This window comes from Anthonomus grandis, chromosome 4, assembly GCF_022605725.1.
Source record: "Anthonomus grandis grandis chromosome 4, icAntGran1.3, whole genome shotgun sequence".
NCBI classification, from domain to species: Eukaryota; Metazoa; Arthropoda; class Insecta; order Coleoptera; family Curculionidae; genus Anthonomus; species Anthonomus grandis.
In genome coordinates this window covers 3212664-3234751 of record NC_065549.1, presented here as the reverse complement: position 1 = coordinate 3234751, position 22088 = coordinate 3212664, and the positions used below count along the sequence as shown (strand labels likewise).

The following is a 22088-nucleotide window of genomic DNA, read 5'->3' as shown; positions in this document are numbered from 1 at the left end:
CTAAAGTGGAAAAATACTGACTTCGACCAAGTTTGCAGTGGCGGCTCGTGGGTCAATCTTCAGGGGGGTCATTTTGGTTTGAAAACGTATAGTTTACTCTAATAGAAAAAAAAACAAATCAAACTATTGATTTTTTAAAGTATTTGAAAGATCTTTTAGCATTTATATTTTAGATAAAAAATACAGACTTAGATAAAACTCAATAATCTTTACCGAAATATTTACCCTATTAAGCGGTAAAAATAACTTTAAATGCTTAAATCGTTTTCCGAAAATTAACTTTGCCTTTTTATTAGAGTAAATATTTTAAATAAAAATATAAGAAAAAGGGTATAAACAGGTTATCGAAACCACTCTACCCAGAATTATCGTACGTTTTGGAGATCGGCCGAAAATGCGTATAAATTTACAAAAAATATTTTTATCGGTTTATGTTGACTCGCCGCTTTTTGCAGGATAAGATTAAGTTGATGGGCATAGCAGTGAATAAAGTGTGCATTTGGGTATATTTCTTTAATTTTTGTTTGTACTCCTCCCAGTTTACCGCTCATGACTGATGCACCATCGTAACTTTGGGCAATTCATTTTTCAGGTGCTTGATTAATTTTTGATAATTGAAGTTCTTCCAATATTACATTAGTTAAATGTTGTGCTGTGGCACCTGAAGGGTTAACAAATTTCCAAAATCTTTCATGTACAATATCAGTTAATACATATCGCAATATGACAATCATCTGCGTTTTATTGAAGCTGTCTGTGATCTCATCTACTTGAATTGCCACAAAATTTGTCTGGCCAATCTCCTTAATTATATGAGTATGTACAATGGCTAACATTGATTCTAAAATATCGTTCCGAATTGTTTTTGATGTGCCTTTAAATACTGTACTTTTTTCAATATGTTCTTTAAACATTAAATCCAGTTCAGAAACAAAATCGATAAGGCCCAGAAAAATTCCAGGATTATTGGAGCTGATACTTTCGTCATGACCGCGCAATGCAATTTCGAAAACTCCGCAAAATTTTACACAGCCGATTAGTTTGTTTAAAATATACCTATTTATAGAAACCGATTCATTAAAGTCATGCACAGATTTACGATATACACTATCAAGTTTCTGTCATATGTTAACACCAAAGTATATAGTTTTCAACTGTTAGACTGTGTTAACACGTCCTAAACTTGCGTAACTCATTGATGAATTTGTATGAGTAGTGGAAGAAGCAAGCTTTGTAATTTTCACTTTTAAATGCTTAATGTCAATTACTCCGTTTTTCGCCCATACAGCGTCATTCGAAGACAGTAAACACGGGTAGCAAAAAAATTAGTAGCATTTCTCACACTGCAGGCACAAATCCAATCACACAAATTGTACATTGATTCTTTAAAATATTTTTGAATATCTTTACCCCTATCCTTTGTTGTTTGTTTTAAATTCATATTTGGTTTTGGTCAACCACTTTCCTTTTTCTCAAGCCGTCATAATTATTTAAATTAAAATCTGCTGGAACATCATAACTTAATGTTCCAGCAGATTTTAAGGCAATTATTTCGTGCGGGCGGCAAACAGTAACTATCTAAAACAAAACTGAAAACATTCATCCAGTCGGGCCGTCGACTACGTTGGCGATATAGGACTGAAAGGTGACTCTCACTCCCGCTCACGAAATGCTAATCTGCCTTCTTTGTTCTATTTTACATGCATTTCTTCATAAGCGGTAAGAACTGTATAGGGACAATTTAAAATACGGCCCAGCCACGGGACTTGTGATGCGCGCGAGGCCCGACGTTAATAATATATTTGTTTTGCCAATGCAGACTGCTTAGAGAATTTTATAATTCACAATGAAGTTTTAGATAAAAGATATTTATATTAAAATTGGTATTTTTATGAGATTATTTAAGGGGGGTCATTGACCAATTGACCCTAAGAAGGAGCCGCCACTGCAAGTTTGTCCAGAATATCGGCAATATTGGGAAGGGGGTATTTATCTCCTACAGTGCGCTCGTTTAATCGCCTGAAATCTATAACGACTCTCCATTTGCGTTTGCCAGAAGAATCAAGTTTTTTTGGAACGATCCATATTGGACTGGACCAGGGAGAAACTGAATTTCGAATAATTCCTTGATCTAGCATTTTAGAAACTTGTTCCTTGACTTCTTTTTTGTGAATCTCGGGGTAGCGGTAAGTTTTAGTGAAAATGGGGCTTTCGTCTGTTAAATTTATTTTGTGTTGAATTTGGTTTGTAAAAGATAATGGGATTTTGTCACAATAAAAGATGTCTCTAAAATTAAAGCATAATTTTCTGAGCTTTTCTTTTTCTTCTTTATTACAGTGTTGTAAGCGTAAATTTTTCAGATTTTCTTTTAATAAATTGTCATGTTCGATAGTAAGAGTTTGTTCACTTTCCATTTTTTGACAAAAATTTACGTCTAAAGAATTTATTGGTTCAACGTTAAATGATTTATTTATGTTGATTTTGACGGGGGTCTCGTTAGAATTAGTGACCATAGTATAAGCGTAAAAGTTAGAAATGTTTACTAATGCTTTTGGAATTTCTACTCCATTTTCGAAATTTATGTAATCAAAAATTCCTAAACCAGATTCAATAGTCACAGGTAGTTTAATAACTTCTTGCGATCTTGGTGAAATGATTATAGAAAAGTTTTGAAAAAAATTGTCGGAATTATTATTGGTTATTTCTTTAGAGTTTTCGAAAATTATTGGAATGTCAGAGTTTTGTGTAGAAAGTTTACTATTTTTTAGGTCAATTTTAGCGTTTAGTTGTTTTAATAGATCAGTACCAATCAAACCATCATATTTTTGAGAGAAGCTAAATAAATAAAATTTGTGTGAGCCACGGGTGTTAAATATTTTAAAAATAGGGATGTTAGCAACTTCATTGTGAAAGGAATTAGCGTGTGCCGTCTGTATATTAAATATCTCATTTGAAATGTGATTCTTAAAACATTTGTATGCTAGTTGCGGACTCATCAAACTTCTCGAGCTTCCAGTGTCGATTAAAAAATAAGCTTGTATTTCTGGGATGTAAACGTACGGTAAATCTGATCTGATATTGTTAAGGTATATTATGTTACGGGTTCGTGGTTTGTGATTTCGTGAAAATTTTGCTGTTCAGATGTATTGTAGGGTTCATCGGAACTATGAGGTAGATGACTTTGATCGTGTGATGAACTATTATGAGGTTCATCGTATTGAGTTTCTGGGAATGCACCAGTTAATTGTGCATGTGGCGACAAAATTTCACTGTGATAATCAGAATAATTGTAATTTAAATTAATATAGGGGTCATTGGAATAATTATCAGGATCGTAGTAATTATTTTCTGAATATTCGGGGTAAGCGGATTCCAAATTATTATGGATAATAGTGTTGCCAGAACTTGTATCCATAGGCTCAGGTTGATTTCTTCGAATAATAGAACTTGCTCGGGGATTAAAATTATTTAGTCTACTTGGGGGTAGAAAGGGTTGTCTAAAAGTAGAGCTATTACTACTTCTAAAAAGGTGGGGCTGTGAAATAGAGTCAGTACGAGATCTATTTTGGAAGTTATTGCCTAGATGAACAGGGCCTTGAGGAAAATTTGAACGATTCAAATTTTGGGGAATTAATCCAATACCTTGTGGTACATTAGATCTGAAAATATTTTGAGGTAATGGGGTCGGTTGAGGAGCATTTCTATATGGAAAATTAGAGGTTGGAATATTCGTATATGGTCGTTGTTGGGGTTGATGCCTGGAAGTATGTGGGAAATTTCGAGGTGGTAAGGGTGGTAAAGTAAGCGGTCTTGAATAGTTTTGTTGAAAATTCTTGCCTTGAGAAAAATAAAGAAAGTTCTCTTCTTCTACCACTAAAGAAATTGCTTTTTCCAAAGTGTCAGGGTTTCTTAGCCTAACAACAAGTTGGATTTGGTAAGGTAATCCATTTAAAAATGTTTTAAGGGCAAAATCTTCGTAGTGTGCTAACTTAATTCTACGTTCATTTTCATCTGCAACGGAAGTATTGAGTTTTGAAAATAAAAGTGAACGAGCATCTTGCACTCTCATACCAAATTGAACAGGATTTTCATTTCTACGTATTTTTAATAAAATTAAATCTTGTATCAAACATTCAATACTACGCTGATCTGAAAAAGCTATTAAAAGTGCGTCTTTAATTAATAACCATGAATTTAAATCTGAGTTAGAGCATATGAGATCGGCTGCACGACCTCTCAGTTTCATTAAAATTGTATCAATTAAAGCTAAATTTATCGGATTATTTAAATTAGTGGCATCTTGAAAGTTTTGAAGTACATGCTCACAAGCAGTGATAAATCTATTGAGTTGTCTTGGATTGCCATCAAAAGTAGGGATATTGTCAGCTTGATATCTTAACATACCAATATCTATTTGACTCATTTTCTTTTTTTCGATAGTAATTGAAGGTAAAGGTCTTAGTTCTTCGTGAGAAACGGTTTGCAAAAAATTTATGAACTCGTTGAGTTCTCTTATTTCATGCTCAGACATAAAAGAAATTCAAAAATCTAGTAAAATTTACAATTATTAACTGTAAAAATTGTAAAAATAAAGGTTATAAAAAGGTAAACCGTCTTTTTATAAAGAAATAAAAATAAATGGTAAAAACTTCAATTAAAATTGCACTCAAATAAAATAAAATACACCTTGGTAAATATTAAAATATACCAAAATACTCGAAAATAAATGCAAAAATATATCACCAAAAGGATTTAAAAAATAATGGTAAGGAAAAATGTTCACTTACAGTAAGGTTCTTGCCAAAATTCCATTTGCCTCTTAGCCTAATTTCCTAAAGGAATCGATTTTTGTATTCCCAGGACCTAAACTATAACTGTTCTCAATCCGGTGTTGAACGGGTGGTTGCTTCAATTGGATCGCTGCAGGTACTTCCGACGATTCTTGTTCTTTGAAGGTTTCTGCAGGTCTTCTTTCAGCTTCCAGGGATTGTAGCGGTCTTCAAACCGTAGAAACGGACCCAAAATATGGCGATTTTTGTCCAATAATGGAAAGACCGAACTACCGACTGCGCCAGTTAAAGGACAACAACCGGCATTTGCTTTTTTAAAAACAAATTTATTGAGAACAGGGACTAACTTAACTTAAACTAACTTGATTGATAGATAATGACTACATCGATTACTATATTAATTGTTATTGCTCTTGTCTATTACATTATATTTATACGTTCTAAAAATGATGACAATACAAACTAAGCTATTTCTAAATAAAGTATGCAGGGTCGGCATAAGGTGGCGGGTTGGTACCCGTAACTCGCGTATCTAGGAAATAGGTCATTGACGGCGGGCTTACAGAAAACTCCATACGAAATGTGGACTGGTAGTAAACCTGATGTAAGTCATCTCAGGATTTTTGGAAGCCCAGTTATGGTGCACGTTCCAAAAGAGAAGCGACTTAAATGGGACAAAAAGGCTGTGAAATGTGTTTTAGTGGGTTATGGCGACACTGTTAAGGGCTATAGACTGTTCGATCCAAAAAAAAAATGTATTCACTAGTAGAGATGTTGTTGTAATGGAAAATCTTACAAGCATGTCAGTAAATACAGAGGTGCCTTTGGAAAATATTAGTGTGAAAGAAATATCAGTTTCAGTGGGAGATTTCGAGAGTGAAACTGATATAGAAAGTCAAAGTTCAGGGGAATTATATAATCCTACTGATAGTGACAGTTCTCAAACGGATGGTGATTCTCAAGATATTTCGAGAGCGGTACGAAGGTCAGAACGAGTTCCTAAGCCCAGGCAGATCGATGGTGGTGTAAGCTATTTGTATTATTGTGGCAAGCTGCAATGGAAGAGGAACTGCGATCATTTGAAGAAAACGACGCGTGGGAGCTGGTGGACATACCACAAGAAAAGACTATTGTACAGTGCAAGTGGGTTTTTTAAAGAAAAAGTGATAGTGAAAATAATGTGCGATACAGGGCTCGTTTAGTTGCAAAAGGTTTTACGCAAAAACCAGGTATCGATTATGACGAAACTTTTTCCCCAGTTATGCGACACTGCACTCTAAGATTGTTAATGGCTTTGTCTACAAAACTAAATTTAGACATATCCCATTTAGATGTAAAAACTGCTTTTTTAAATGGCTTTCTAAAGGAAGATGTTTTTATGGTCATACCTATTATAAAACATCTGGTTACACTTGTGACGATAAGGTTTTAAAGTTGAAAAGGGCAGTTTATGGGTTAAAACAATCTTCGAGGGCATCGTACATAAGGGTCGATGAATTTCTTGTAAAATTAGGATATACCAGGTCAAAATATGAACCTTGTTTATATACAAAGGGTTCTGGTAATTTTTTGACCATTGTAGCGCTGTACGTGGACGATTTTTTTTGTTTTTTCAAACAGTGTACCGGAAACGAACAATGTTAAGTGTAAATTAGAACAAGTTTTTAATGTTAAGGATTTAGGACAGGTTAAAGATTGTCTTGGAATGAAAGTAAGGGTTGATAAAAGTAGCAGTAGTGTTACTTTAGATCAGGAAAAGTATATTGATAGTTTACTTAACAAATTTAATATGCTTGATTGTAAAACTGTAGCTACACCTTTAGAGACAAATGTTAATCTAATTAAGGATCCTGGTAAATACTTGTCTAGACAAAATGCCATATCAGCAATTAATAGGTAGTTTAATGTATCTTCCTGTGTTAACGAGACCTGATATTGCATTTTCGGTTAGTTATTTATGCCAATTTAATAATTGCTTTAACGAAAGTCATTCGAACCAAGTCAAACGGGTTCTTAGGTACTTAAAAGAAACAAAGAAATTTGGTTTAAAGTTTAGCAAGGATAGTGAAGAACTAGAAGGTTTTGTTGATGCCGATTGGGCAAGTAGTTCCTGTGACAGGAAGTCTTATACAGGATTTTGTTTTAAACTTTCTGGGTCTGCAGTATCCTGGGAAACTAGGAAGCGACACATCGTTGCGTTGTCAAGTACTGAGGCTGACTACATGGCAATTTCAGAGGCTACGAAAGAAGCGATTTATTTAAAAAATCTTCTTTCAGAGTTAACTGGAAGCGTGTACAATTGTGTAAAGTTATATAACGATAATCAGAGCACACATCATTTTGTTAGAGAAGCTGTTGCTAACAACTGGATTGATTTAAAATACTTACCGGCAACAACTGATATGCCCGCTGATATGTTAACAAAAAGTCTGTGTTCTAACAAGCATTACAGTTTTGTAAATATGTTAGGCATTGTGAAGTTAGATTAAGTTGTACATTTTTTGCGCTAGTGGGAGTGTTGAAATAGCTTAAAATATTCTTAATTTATTACGCCACTGGAAAGGTTCCAGCAAACCCTTTTATGGGCCACATTTGTTTTATACATTTTGCCTCTTGAAATTTACCCTTGTTGACAATAAAGTTAGTCTATGTTTAGAAACCAACGTGTGCATTTTATTTCAATACTTACATGAATGCCCTTTATACTCTTGTATTCTTAATAGTCCAAGCAGTATGCCTTGGGAATATTGCCATTAACTTTCAACTGTAAAGGAGCGTTTAGGTAAAGCGATCATTTCCAAATGCGACAATCGCAACAAATTAACGTGATTGTCGATTATTTTTAATATTTAATTCTGTTTTGAGATCAGAAAATAAAATAAAATCGCATATTTAATACTGCGTAATAATAATTGTAAAAAAAGACTCTAGTGATCTAGGTTCAAGGTCTAAAGGGCTTTAGCAATATTACGATCATTTTTTATACTCAAAAATGTTAGCCCTTTAAAGACACTAGGCACTGCGAATTGTAAAGGAGCGCTTACGTAAAGCGACTATTTCCAAATCCCACAATCACAACAATTATCGTGCAATTATTGCTTTAATGTAATTCCTTTAGCATCGTAAGCCAATGAGGATAAAGATGGAAGTTAATTTTCAAAAATAATGATGCGTTTATAGGGAAATTTTTATTTACACTTACAAATTCTGGCGATAATTTCTGCGACTGTCTGTTTCCTGTAAGCTAGAACGGAAATTACTTTAAAGAGTAAAGATTCGTGTACAGTACATTTTTGGTTATCTTAACCTGAAGAAGCCAATAAACAGAAACCGTGTAGCCAAATGCCAAAATTTGTATTAAAATATATTATATATTAATTATTATTATAATATTATTATACAGGGTGATTCATTAATATTGCACGAATATGAAATGCCGGTTTTTTTGGGTTAAATTATGACGAAAAGTTCCTATAAACATATGTCCGAAAGTGCTTCGTTTCCGAGATACAGGGTGTTCAAATTTTCTTAAAAAAGCGATTTTTTATTAATATCTAAGAAATGCCTTTGCTGTTTGCAATGTCATTCACACCATTTCTGGATATCTTAATGATGTATCTTTTTGACATATGACAGTTGATTTGTTATTCCAGAGACGTGCCCACGGGGTAAGCGGCTTAGGTTTTTTGTACAAAAAATAGCACCTAGTAGATTTTTTGAACCTCCTGTACATTTTTTGGATGACGCAACTAAAGATGGAATTGTTTCAACTCTTGGGTGTTTTTCGTATCTCCCTCCGTTTTCGATAAAAAAATTAGTTTAATGCAAACGTTTGAAAAAAACTTGAATAAACATAATAAAATGCCTACTTATCGATTTACAGGGTGAAGAATAGTAAATACGGTAATTTGGAATTTTGACATGACATTAACTGTACTACCTGTTGAAAAATAGTTTTAATTAAACTTAGGTACATTAATTAAATTCTTAGAATAAACATTAGTAAATTGATGAAGGTAATGAAAAGCTATGGACTAAGAAACGTACGCTATAAGAGTTGTTCAAAATGAGTTCCTCCAACTGCAATGCATGCGTCTGTCCTGCGACGCATTGACTGGCGAACACGTTCAAAGATCCCTGGCGTGTTTCGAATAATATCGCAATTTGCAATAATACGATTTCTTAATTCTTCAACATTTTCGATGGGGGTGGTATAAACTAATTGCTTGAGGTGGCCCCAGAGGAAAAAGTCTATTGGATTTAGATCGGGAAATCGCGCAGGCCAGGGTTGTATACCTCCACGACCTATCCAACGATTGGGATATACTCTATCTAAATACTGTCGAGCAATTAAGCTGAAATGCGCCGGAGCGCCATCATGCATGAAAAACATTTGGTACCTTAAGTCAAGCGGGACGTTTTCTAATAGTGTTGGCAACTCAACTTGTATATTAAAATATATCCGCCCTGACACGCTGACTTACAATCGCAAATCGCTTCCGATACAAACCCACCTTAAGTCTTCACATTTATAGGTTATGAATCTTCCCTTGACAGTTGCCTCCGATATACGTCAAAACATAACCTGACTTTTTGCATTCTTATAATTTATTATTTAATAAAATCGCCTAAAATTATTTAAAACACAACCATGAAAATCACTCTAACCCAACTAACCCGGATAGGAAAATGGTCCAAACAATACGCCAACTTACCGGACCGTTACATAAACAGGGCGATGGAACAAGTTTACTGGAAAAATCCAAAAGGGCCTCAATATAAACCGAACGCGGTCATTAAAAGGAAGGAATTCTATTTTGGGGTGCACAGGCCCTGGACCATGGAGTTTAAGAACGAGAATCAACCCAATACCAGACGGCCCAAAGTGTTTGTTGAACCTATACTAGAATGGAGCTATTTCCGAGGGGATAGAGTAGAAATTTTAGTAGGTACAGTATTAATCAATATCATTATTAAAATAGGGAGAAATAATGTTATTTTGCAGGCAAGGACAAAGGCAAACAGGGCATTGTAAAACAAATATTTGAAGAAAGAAACTGGATCTTAGTGGACGGTCTTAACTGTAAACTTAAAAACCTTGGAAAAGATACCAAAAAGGACTTTGATGGAGTTTACATCCAAGAGGAACAGCCTTTACTAGTTACAACTGATGTGGCCCTAGTGGATCCCTCCGATTTCCAAGCAACTGAATTTGAATGGAGGTACTGATCTTATAAATTCCAAAAAAATTTTATTCATATTTAATTTCCCTTTAAAGTTAAAGGGCCGTTTAAAAAACGATTTTTTTTTTTTTTAATTTTACATAGAATGTTGAGTTTGAACATTTTATTGATAAAAAAGTGAGGATGAAGTAAAAAAATGCAAAATTTTAAAAATTATAAAGGATTTTCTACTTATGTATGATTTACAATTACACCCGGCTTAACTACACTCTATTTGCGACTAGGCATCACGTTGACAATTATATATGCTATTAATTTAAATTTAAAGCCTTAAGTAACAAAATTCTGCAACTTAGAAGGGTTTACATCACTTCTTTAGGTGATAAACACACGTTTCCACACGCAAATCAGGAATTAGGGATGGCTACCCAATACTGGAACTAATCTTTACAGTTGGAACTATGGAGCAACCGATCCACTAGAAAACATATGAGTCCAAATTCGAGTCCAGACTGGTTTGAGAGTTATTATTAATATGGTCTAGCAAAAGAAACTGATCGATGGAACGTGGCGTCGATAGTGTTTAGGTTATTATTGTATTCCAAGTCCGGGTGGTGCATGTTATATGCGTGAGAGAACTATAAAAATGATAGACGCATGGATTGGAATCATTTTTTTTTTCTGTTTTCCTAGTCCGGTTTTTTTTTTGCCTTATTTTAGATCTTAAATGTGACTAGAAACTTTGATCTTTCTTTTATTTCATTGTAATGTTGTTTTTAATTATAATTATATGAAACACAAACTACATATTTTAAAGAATTAGCATTCATTCTAATAAAATTAATTTAATTTTAATAAAAAGGCGGAAAAACGGAAAGAAGTATTCTATGAATATCAAAAATAAAAGTGCGTAATTATTAACTGTGTTTTTCGATATTTTGAAAACAACATCTATAGGATATTTCAAAAAAAATCATTATATGAGGCTTAATATTTTGTGTTTTTTCCTACGTACTTATTTGTGTATTTTTATAAGACTAATAAGTATATCGATCATTTTAGTACGATTGCTAAATAACGCATATTGGATTTATGAATAGTATATCAGTATATCCATTAGTTTATAATTGTAGCCATTAGTGTATAATCCCGTAGTAGGTATATGCATATTCAGATACAGTTCGGACTCAAACTTGGAACTGATCCATGGAACAGGTATTTGTTTGTGCTCGATCGATTAGGAACTGATCCGTAAAATTTGTTGAATCAGCCAACTCTATTAGGAATATCAAATATGTAAATACGGATTGATTTAATCATAAATTAAAAAAAAACTGTCAAAATGTCACATATTTATTGGGAGTCGCTACTGTACTAGTACGATTATCGTAATTTTCTGTCCTGTCTCATTATAGGTATTTGTTTATTTATGTACATTCTCTGGAAGAGAAGTTTTCTAAAACCCATTTTTAAATCTGGTAGTAGAAATGAAATTTCCAATTATCGGGCTGTGTGTAACCAATCTGAGTTGCCAATGCTGCCTGGAGTTTTAAATCTTTATTTGATCCTGAGCAATTTGGATTTATAAAAGGCAGATCTACTGATGCTAATTTGGTGCTGTATACTCAATATATACAGATTTTTCCAAAGCTTTTGATCGGGTTAACCATGGGGTACTCTTACAGAAGCTTAGGACTTTAGGTATTGTGGGGCCTCTTCTTCAGTGGATCTCGGGATTCATCAGAGGTAGAACCCAGATTGTTAATCTTGGAGGTACATGTTCCTCTGAAATTTTGGTGCCATCTGGGGTGCCACAGGGCTCTCACTCGGGCCCTGTTTTGTTTTGCCTCTTTTTGATTGATTTAGTTTGGAAACTTGAAAATTGTCGTGTGCTAATGTTTGCTGATGATATGAAGCTATTTAGGCTTATCACATCCCTTTCTGATGCTCTGCTCCTGCAAAAAGACCTAGAATATGTTCTTTGATTGGTGCCACTTGAATAGAATGTCCCTTAATATCAATAAGTGCCATAAGATTACTTTTTCTAAGCAAATAAACCCTATTGCTTTTCTTTATAAAATAAATAATGTAGCAATTGGTGTCAAAACAGAGGTTTCTGACTTAGGAATATTTATTGACTCCAGGTCGCCTTTTAAAAGTCACATTAATCAGGTGACTGGTAGGGCAATGAAAATGCTGGGTTTTATCCAACGGTCTACAACTGATTTGTCTTTGTTTACTTTTAGACTACTTTATTGCTCTCTTGTTAGGCCCATCTTGGAGTATGGCTCAATTGTGTGGTCCCCGTCATATAACTGCTACATTAAGCAGATTGAAAAAACTCAAAATAAATTTTTAAGGTTGGCTGCTTTTAGATGTGTTTACAGGAGACAGGAGTATTACTGTCAGTGGGTCAGGGATAACCTGAACTTACCCACATTAGAGTCACGAAGAACATTACTCGACTTATGTTTTATGCATAAGGTTTTAAATGCTACTATAGATTGTCCTGAGTTATTGTCTCTTTTTAAACTTAGGGTCCCTTCCAGAATAGACAATCAGAAATATTTTCAGTCCCATTCCACCATACCAATTATGGCATTAATGAGCCAATTACACAAATGGCTCAAAGTGCTAATGGTCTGTCAGGACAGATAAGCTTTTTTGACTCTAGGATTACATCTTTTAAGCGGCAGTTAAAGAATATTATTTCATAGGGGCTTTAATTATTTAACTCATCTACACCTTTCATTGATTTATAGATAGTTTTGTATCTGAATATATATGTTTGTATGGGTATGCTATGTAACACTTTTGTAAATGGATTCCGTAAATAAATAAATGAATAAATAAAATATGCGCATACAAGGTGGGCGCACATGGGACTGTGTGGTTGGAGCACATGTGGAGTTGGGATTGCAAAAACGGATTGGAACCTTGGGTTGGCGCTAAATAGTGGGTTAGGTAGTCCTTTGAGCCCTACTTAGGGAATGGGATAATAGTTAGAAAATGGGAATTATAGTTCCTATAGAACTGTAAGAACTAGGCATAGAACTATAATTCCTATGCCTTATTCCTATTCCTAATGCCTATAATGAATTTAAAGATATTTATTGTTTTGACTATAAGTTAATGTACATTAAACCTCATCGTTATTATTTACCTATTAATAATTAAATATCTTAAATTATGTTTTTTTTTTCAAAATGTATATTTATTATATATAAAATTACATAAAATATCAAATAATTTAAATAAATAATACCTACTTTTTAACACCTGATAAATGTGTTTTGTTCATGTAATGTAAAATCTAACTATATTATGTCTTTATTATCTAAAATTGAGTCCACAGCCAACCCATCCAACTAAAAAGTGTTCCAGGCAAAACCAAAAAATACTACTGGGGACGTAGTGAAGCCACTGCCATTTTTGTCAATAAGGTTGTTGTTTTATTTTTCTTGTGTGTAATTTACAAAATATGTAATTAAAAGGGGTACAAAGCGATAAAAAATTATATACATTTACAATAATAACCCCCAAAAAGTTCCAAAATTGCCCTAATATATATATTTTTTAACTATAGCAAAATCAAGAGCTAAAAAACCTTGTGCAAGTTGGCAATAATACGTATTTAACGTAAGTAGAAAAACCTTCATAATTTCCAAAATTTGGTATTTTTTCCAATCATCCTCACTTTTTTATCAATATTTTGTCCACACTCAACATTCTATGTAAAAATTTTCAAAAAAAAAATCGGTTTTTACACGTCCCTTTAACTTTACCGGACTCAATTTCCTTACAGGTTTACTGAGGAAGGCAATAAGGTAAGAGTCTCGCTCAGGACAGGTCGCATAATTCCAATTCCTGGGTCAGTAGAGGAAACAATAGATTACAAAAGCAAAGGGACCTACAAAGAGCAACCCAAAGACACCAAAGCCGATGTAGTAAGTGAAGTAACTTTCCAACCAAAACTTTGCACATTTGAAATGGATATCATGGAAGATATGGGCATCAAAGAGGACAGGGTGCCTGTTAAGTCATATTGGTACTAAATTTGTTTGATGAACATTATGTTTTAAATGAAATAATAAATAGTTGTTTTTCAACGGAAGTGTTTTTTTTTGTCTAAGTCCCATTTAGGCGGGGAATAATTAGTGCTTGAACGTCATTCGAGCTTGCAAATTGACGTTTTGCCGCTAAAAAACTACACGAACTTTATTAATGGTACAAATTAATTTAATTAATTGTATACGTTTAAAACGCAATTTCCTTAAAGGTCAGTATCGGTGGACTCTTATGGGAGATGTTCGGTAAAAAGTATTATGGTTTTTCCAGTGGTGTAGCTCATTGATTAATTAAAAAATTCATATTTAATTGTTCAGCGGGACGAAAATGTTTTATTTAGACTTAAACGTTTCAAGTAAAATATTGTATTGTAATTTTCAATTGTTGTGCTAAAAGATTCATAAAATGTTATGGTTGTTTTGACTAAACATTCTACACCTCTGGTGATAAATTCATCAAGCATATAGAGGAATAAAACAGGTTAGTAATTAGTAAAATAACATTTTAATTAAAAAGGTATTAACCAGGATTTAAAAAAGTTACAGGATTCAAATGCTGTACTATTTCGATGCAGGTTGAAATGTTGATTTTTGTGAGAATATTGCTTTTCTGTGTTTTTTTTGGTAAGTAGCTTAACATTGTAACTCAGACCAATAATTTATATCCTAAGCTTGAAAAATATAGTATACTCAACTTATATATATTAATAACGCAATTGGGAAATTTGCACTGTAAGTCAATTTCTTTTATTTATCATACCATTGTCAGCAAATTATCAAGAAAATATTAAAAAATAATTTTATGTTAGTCTTGACTCATTCTCTGACGTTCGATGAGGATGACGGTCCACAAGTCAAGACTCCCATGGGAGTTATACAAGGAACTTTCAAAAAGTCTTACCGTAACAGGACATTTGCCGCCTTTGAGGGAATACCTTATGCCCAACCCCCTGTTGGAAACCTAAGATTTATGGTAAGACAAAGATGTTTATTGGTATTAATACTAGTTATATAATTAATATTAGCCATTAATTTACAAAATCCATAAAATTATGGTTTAGATATTCATTAATACTAAAAAGCTGTAATGTAAAGTGACAATTTATTGTAGTGGTTTGAAACAGTGCAGTCCATAAAAAGAAGGACCAGTATGTATATGTGATGAATTGTATCTAAGTGCAGTATATATGATTGCTATTTCTAATGAAATACTTATGTATGTTTTCTAAAGTTTTATAGTTATCAATATTTAACATGTAGTTTTTTCTTTGAATCGAGAAAGTACAACTTGAGTTGGTTGCATGACTTTAAACAAGAATTCCATATCATATTCTTAAATGAACAACAACTAAGTTTCGAAGAAAAAAGATACCCGAAACCACCTTGGGACATACATAATCAACATGTGCAACCAGTTCATGTACAAAATCCTTTTAATTCAAATTACAAGTGCTGACAAACAATTTTTGATTTTTACTTGGAATTGATGATTTATTCATTAGCAGTGGATAAATTGAATGTTGATGAAAGTTGTCTCTAACCTAGAGTTGCAAGGTTTAAAAAAAAAAAGATACTAAGCATCAATTGATCACAACATCAAATATAAATAACATGTGTTAAAATCAACTAATAATAATAGATTATTACTTCAGAAATTTTATAAAATTAAGGGTATTTTAAATGAACAAGTTTTGATATGTGGTTACAAGACTCTTGTAGAGTTTTTATGAAAGAACTTAGCCTTTACTTGGAAGTTCTTATGAAAATGCATTAAAACCTTTAAAAACAATTCGAAATTACAGTCTTAAATTCATTTTTCGAAAGGATAAAGGATTTGCCAACTTTTCAGTGGAAAAATACTTGCAATTCGAGTTTTGTATGCTTTAAGTGTTTTATATACAAAAAACCCTGATATAGGGGTACAATGTTGGGTCATAGATTCCCAATAGTACTTCCAACCTAAATCTTAGGTAAAAATATACCATTAACCGTCAGGATAACAAGGAACATAAAAGCTTTAAATAAAGAATGTATCCTTTTTATAGCTCATAATATAAAAGACATTCTTAGTATTATTGTTATATTGGTACATACATAAATTAGGTTTTAAAGGTATCTAATATATTTACTTGAAATGTTATATAAGCTTAGTACCTTAGCACTGTATTCAGCATATTTATCTTGTTAAGTCCTTATGAGCAGTTCTAGTGAATCATCTAAAGAGAACTGTTTTAATATTTTTATCACCCGTTGTCACTCGAAAACGTTGAAGAATAAAATTATCTAAAATTTATGATATAAATTGATAATTATTAGCAAAACATAGACCTTAACTTTTAATATATAAGACAACAAATAAATAAATAATTAAATAATATTAAATTGAGGTTATGCTATCAACTGATTGACACAGGCGGCATCTACGATTAAACACTCCAACTTCCATAACGAATTTTTAGAAAATTTAAAAAGGAACCTGTAATTTTCTGTATTTGTCTTCGCATTTTATCGATAAAGTTAGTAACTTTTACCACTTTTTAAATAAGTAATTTTTAATAATAAACTAATACGTTTTACACAAAACAAAAAAACTCAGCTGATCGACAGCTGTCAATTACAGTTTTCGTTGCTAAATAACCATAGTTCCATCTATGATTAAACAGTCAAACTTTACAAACATTTGTTAGAATTTTACAAGAAACCTGTAATTTTATATATCTATTTAATAATTTTATTGATAAAGTAACAAAAGTTTTTTCATTTTATCAATAAACTGCAATTTTACCAATTACTTACAGATGTGGCAACAAAACAAATAAATTAAGAATATTTTAATAGCTGCTTGAAACTTGTCAATTACAGTTTCCGTTGCTAAGTAAGCATGATGCCATCTGTGATCAAACAGTTGAACTTCCACAAAGAACTTTTATAATCTAAAAAGAAACCTGTAACTTTATGTATTTATTTCACCATTTTATCAGTTAATTTCTATAAATTTATTGATAAAATGGCGAAAATAATTACAAAAACTCATTTAATTCTAGGAACCTCAACCATTTGTGGAAAGTTGGAATAACACTTTCTTCGCAACTAAAAATTACGAATGTTTGCAATTTATACCTTTCACGGGAGTGCTTGGACTAAGAGGTAAGTAATTCCTTATAAAATAATCCTCTAATAAGGACCGAGACTTTGATAATATTGCATGACTTCATCAATCAATAATGCGACCATAAAACGTAACCTCCAAAAAATCCATTGACATATGACAAGTTTGACAGATCTAATGGTTCACCGTTGCTAGATTTATATAAAAAAAGCGGGAAATTCAAATATAAACGTCTTCAGGTGAAGAAGACTGCCTTTACATGTACGTGTACGTCCCAAGAGAGCAAATAAACCCAAACGAGCTGCTTGACGTCATCGTCCACATCCACGGGGGCGGTTTTATGATCGGTTCGCCCAAACTATTTGCCGGACCCGAATTCTTAATGGACCGAGACGTGGTTTTTGTTAGTTTCAATTACAGAGTAGGGATTTTAGGTAAGAACTAACATACTCCCTGGCAACATTACAAAACTTACCATTTTATTTCAAGGTTTTCTAAGTACAGAAGACGAAGTGGTGCCAGGGAACAACGGATTAAAAGACCAAAGTATGGCGTTGCGGTGGATTAAAAAAAACATCAAGCACTTCGGAGGAAACCCCGCCTCGATCACTATCACGGGCACCTCGGCGGGTGCGGTTAGCGTCCATTTCCATTATTTCTCTCGGATGTCGAGAGGTGACGAATTGCAATTTCCTTCCCTGGACCGTTGAATTTAAATTGAGCATTTTTGTAGGTTTGTTTCACAGGGGGTTCTCTCAGAGCGGCACCGCCCTAAACTGTTGGGCCTTGGCGGAACACCCCCTGGAAAAAGCCCAAGCGGTGGCGAAAAACGTCAGTTGCCCCATCTACCCGATCAAAAGGATGATCGAGTGTCTTCGTACGGTCGAGGCCAGGGACCTCGTAAACGGAATAAAAAGCCTTTTCATCTATATGAACTCGATACCTTTTATGCCGTTCACTCCTGTGGTGGAAAAACGCTCGAAAGACGCCTTTTTGGACGACAACCCTTATTGGATGCTCAAGAGGGGTGACGTGTATGACGTGCCATGGATCACCTCGAATACCAAGGACGAGGGGTTGTTTCCAGTGGGGAGTAAGTGCTAGAAATCAAGAAGGACTCTTGGGGATTTTAAGGATTTTTTTTTATAGTTATAGCGGCCATGAATCGGTTTCAAGATTTCGAGGACGGCTGGTACCAGTTGATGCCTCATATGCTGGATATTTACTATACTGTTGACAAAGAACTACATAATGAGACCTTAAAAAAAATTAAGGAGTATTATTTTGGAAGTAATCCGCTGTCTCAGAATAATACATTCTCTTTTGTTAAGGTAAGCATGTGTACGTACCTTAACTGAACGGTTGCCATGTCACTTGCGAGGAAGGCGTGCGTACAGCATAACGAACCGCAGTATTATCATTTGCGTTTTAATGTCATTTGTCAAGCTGTGGTTCAAGATGCTGTCTGCAAGTCCTTCTTCTTCGTATTGTTATCTTAATATAGGTTCACAGGGATTTGATAATAAAACAGCGTACAAGCTTGAATGTTTTATTTAGTGGGTAATAAACATCCCAATCGAAAAATAGAGCATAGTACATACATACATTAAATCCTTAATTTGTTGCTATAACAAACTTATTAGTTCAACACTTCTAAGTATGTCGTCACTGTCCTATTTATTTATGCCTTTTTTTAGCTCATGACTGATAGAATGTTTACCGTGGACAACGAAAAAGCGATCAGAATGCAATCCAAGGCGATTAATTCAGAGCTGTACCTTTATCTGATTTCTTATGTCGTGGATTTGCCTCACTTCCCTCCGGGAATGCCCAAAGGTTTTATTGAAAATATCGTTTCGATACATTCTACACGTTTTTTTTTGTAGGAGCGGTGCACGCAGATGACTCTCGACTGTGGTTGAAAGTGATATTGACCCCTAAACAGCTAACACAGAGGGACGAAAAAATGATGACGTTTTTTATAGATTTCGTGACTACGTATGCCAAAAAAGGGTAAAAATACAATTATTTTTTGAAATTCCCGCGTGGCTTCAGAATAAAATTGACACTCTTGACAGTTCCCACGTGACAGTTGGCCGCCATCTTGGAAAAAACGAGAAGTTTACCAGATGAAGGCACTTTGAAACTGTCACGTTGTCAACCAGGCCCAAAAATCATAGAGCTAAAGGTACCATTTAATTCATTTTTAGCATCCCGGAATTCGGCTCGGTGACATGGTTGCCGGTGCAACCGAACTCGAAATCGCTGAATTATTTACAAATCAGCGGCCCCGATGCCATATCCATGCAGGAAATCGATCAGCTGGGCCCTCACGAGTTTTGGGACAGTTTACCCATTAGGGAGGGCGAGAACGACTTGCAAAGCTCCTCGGTGAGGATTTACGGACGCTGCTTAATAAGTGTTTTGATTGCTTTCACTGTATGGATGACATAGTTATTACTATTATAAGCATGATTAATTATCAAACTTTGATGTTTTATTGGTCCTTAAAGCTTTTACTGACCATACAAGTTGGTGATATCGAGGTTATTAATGTCACAAGTATGACAGTGCCAAAGAAATGCTATTGATGTGGCAACCGCGTAATAAGCTGATAAAGGTGCTCTGGGTTTGAGCGCGTATTTACCTTTTCGACGCAGTCTATTTTATAGACGTATTGTTTATAATAGAATAATATATTGAGTTGTTGACAGAATAATAGATTTTTTCTATATAAACCCTTTATAATTACAAACCTTCATAAAATCATCTATATTTTGATTCTTATATATGGTTGTATCTATTAATGTGGATGTGGAAACACTGTACATGGAAGGAAAGTAAAATTAAAAAAAGTAATAGTAAAAATAGAAAGAAAATAAGTGTTTTTAACTGAATTTGTTAAGCAAAAATTTAAATGAATATCATGATTTTTATGGTATTAGGATTTATAAGATTCAAGATTATCAGAATGATAAAACAAATATTTTAAAGTGCACGCATCTATTCCAAGTGGATTGAAACTTTGTCTCATTTTACGTGAGGGTTACTTTCTTTCATAAACTTTAACGATATTCTTAAAGAAGTACCTTTAAGCACAGTTAAAATTTGTCAGAGTGACCAACATCGAAAGGACACAATCACGCAAAATGGCGGCCCCCTAGTAGTGGTCATTTACTTTTCATTGAATTGGCAGTCCAGGTATATTTTTAAGTTCGTGTGTGGGATATGCAGGATTTATGTTTATTTAACAAAACAATAATTACAGCATATGATATGGAAATGATGGACTATTTTATAGCAACTGGGTGAGTGACAATAACACATGTTCAAAAACTAGCTTTATTATCACAGAGTTGCTACAAAGCCTTGCTGTGAACTAAATTAATCCTACTAAAATACAAATATCACAGAATACAGCAAGACATTATTGAGTATAAAAATGAGAGGTGTGTATAATATATGTAAATTGAAAATTCAACCACATTATAATACATAAAAAAATAAAACAGACTAATTAGGTATATAAAAGATAGGTAAACTATTAATTCCAGCTAGTTACATTAAAATGTTCGTCCAGAGTATAACAGGCCTTTAAGACCAGTACTTATTTTCTTTAAAGTTTTCTTAAATCTAACAGGACATATATTGCCATTATTATTGTTGAAGGTTTATACCTTCTTTTATCGGAGACAATTTGGGTTGTTCAGTTATTATTTCTAATTGCTTGACATAAAGAAAACTAGCATCATACTCACTTTCTATGTAAGCCTCGAAAATAAAGGCCTGTCTCTGACTTATTATATCCATTACACTAACTTCCTCCTAAACATCCTCTAAGACATCACCACTTGAACTATAATGACACTGCCTAACTGTCTGAGACCAACCAAGTTTCTAGTTCAAATTTAAAATCCTTAGTTTTTCTTGATAAAGTTCGTTATTTTTTATATGAACTTGTACAGTCAAGTCTACTGCTATCATTATAAATCTGTTTATGCCACACCCATTATGAACATCAAAGCCTAGTATGTATAATATCTTCTCCGAGTAAGCTTTTACATTCTAATGGTGTGTCGTAATTAGATTTGAAAACTTACATAATATAGCGTATAAAGCGTATTAATAAGCCTTTTGCTGTAAATCACAGTGGATCTTTTACAAATTTACCTTTCGATTTTTAACTGGCATTAAATATGTTGTAAAGCTTCACTAGAAATATTAAAACATTTAATCACTTTACCCTAGATTCTGAACGTTATTGCTATTGCATTTTTTGTAAAATTATTTAAAAATTAATTCCAAAGAAAGGTGCAAAATTAAGGTGTCTTGTCCTGTCTTGTTTTGTTGATGGCTTTGCTGCAAGGCAATTGCCAGCCCGATTTGGGGGAGACTCCTTCTCTGGACCATGCAGGTATCTCAGAAAATCTTCTTATATTACAACTTTGCTCGTTCTGTTTAGCTTGTGACTATAGCTTTGTCTTGTATCAACCGTCGGCTTTATGGTTTGTGGCTATAATACGGGAGGAAAACGTTAGTATTACAACAAAAGGAATGAGCAACCACACCAAGCACTAAAACAAGCGGGATTGTAGGATACAAGAGGGGTATTGGGTAGTTGAGCTTCAAAGTTTAATCTTATTGATGTTTATAAATCGCATGATTATTTCTATTGATTCGTCGTCGGGGGCAGACAGAATTTGAGTTATCGATAATGGTGATATCTTCTTTTTTAATACAAAGATTTTATACAAGTCTAGATCGGGTATATTATTAATAGGGTATTCAAAAAATATGTGGTTTAGGTCATCAAATATACCGCAGTCGCAATAAGGGTTATCTTTCATTTTAATCTTATATAGATGGGCGTTAGGCAATGACCTGTGCGCATTTTAATTATCGTTGTAACATGTTTTCTATCCCTATAGGTCAAATTGGC

General features: G+C 33.6%; 2 protein-coding genes across 3 annotated transcripts; both read left to right on the top strand.

The window, feature by feature from the left end:
- Nucleotides 1–9346: 9346 nt before the first annotated feature.
- Nucleotides 9347–14082, top strand: LOC126735655 (probable 39S ribosomal protein L24, mitochondrial). The gene is made up of 3 exons (XM_050439723.1): nucleotides 9347–9739; nucleotides 9796–10012; nucleotides 13779–14082. The coding sequence occupies exons 1-3, from the start codon at nucleotides 9442–9444 to the stop codon at nucleotides 14026–14028; spliced, it is 765 nt and encodes a 254-aa protein (XP_050295680.1). The 5' UTR covers nucleotides 9347–9441; the 3' UTR covers nucleotides 14029–14082.
- A 223-nt stretch (nucleotides 14083–14305) lies between these two features.
- LOC126735652 (venom carboxylesterase-6-like) lies at nucleotides 14306–19636 on the top strand. Of its 2 annotated transcripts, none has more exons than XM_050439717.1 (11): nucleotides 14306–14521; nucleotides 14587–14664; nucleotides 14850–15013; nucleotides 17085–17187; nucleotides 17389–17583; nucleotides 17639–17824; nucleotides 17883–18242; nucleotides 18299–18480; nucleotides 18847–18985; nucleotides 19036–19162; nucleotides 19360–19636. In XM_050439717.1, the coding sequence occupies exons 2-11, from the start codon at nucleotides 14610–14612 to the stop codon at nucleotides 19601–19603; spliced, it is 1755 nt and encodes a 584-aa protein (XP_050295674.1). In that variant the 5' UTR covers nucleotides 14306–14521; nucleotides 14587–14609; the 3' UTR covers nucleotides 19604–19636. The 2 variants fall into 2 exon arrangements, with proteins under 2 accessions (XP_050295674.1, XP_050295673.1); XM_050439716.1 differs by having other exon boundaries at nucleotides 14307–14521; nucleotides 14581–14664.
- The last annotated feature ends 2452 nt before the right edge of the window (nucleotides 19637–22088 follow it).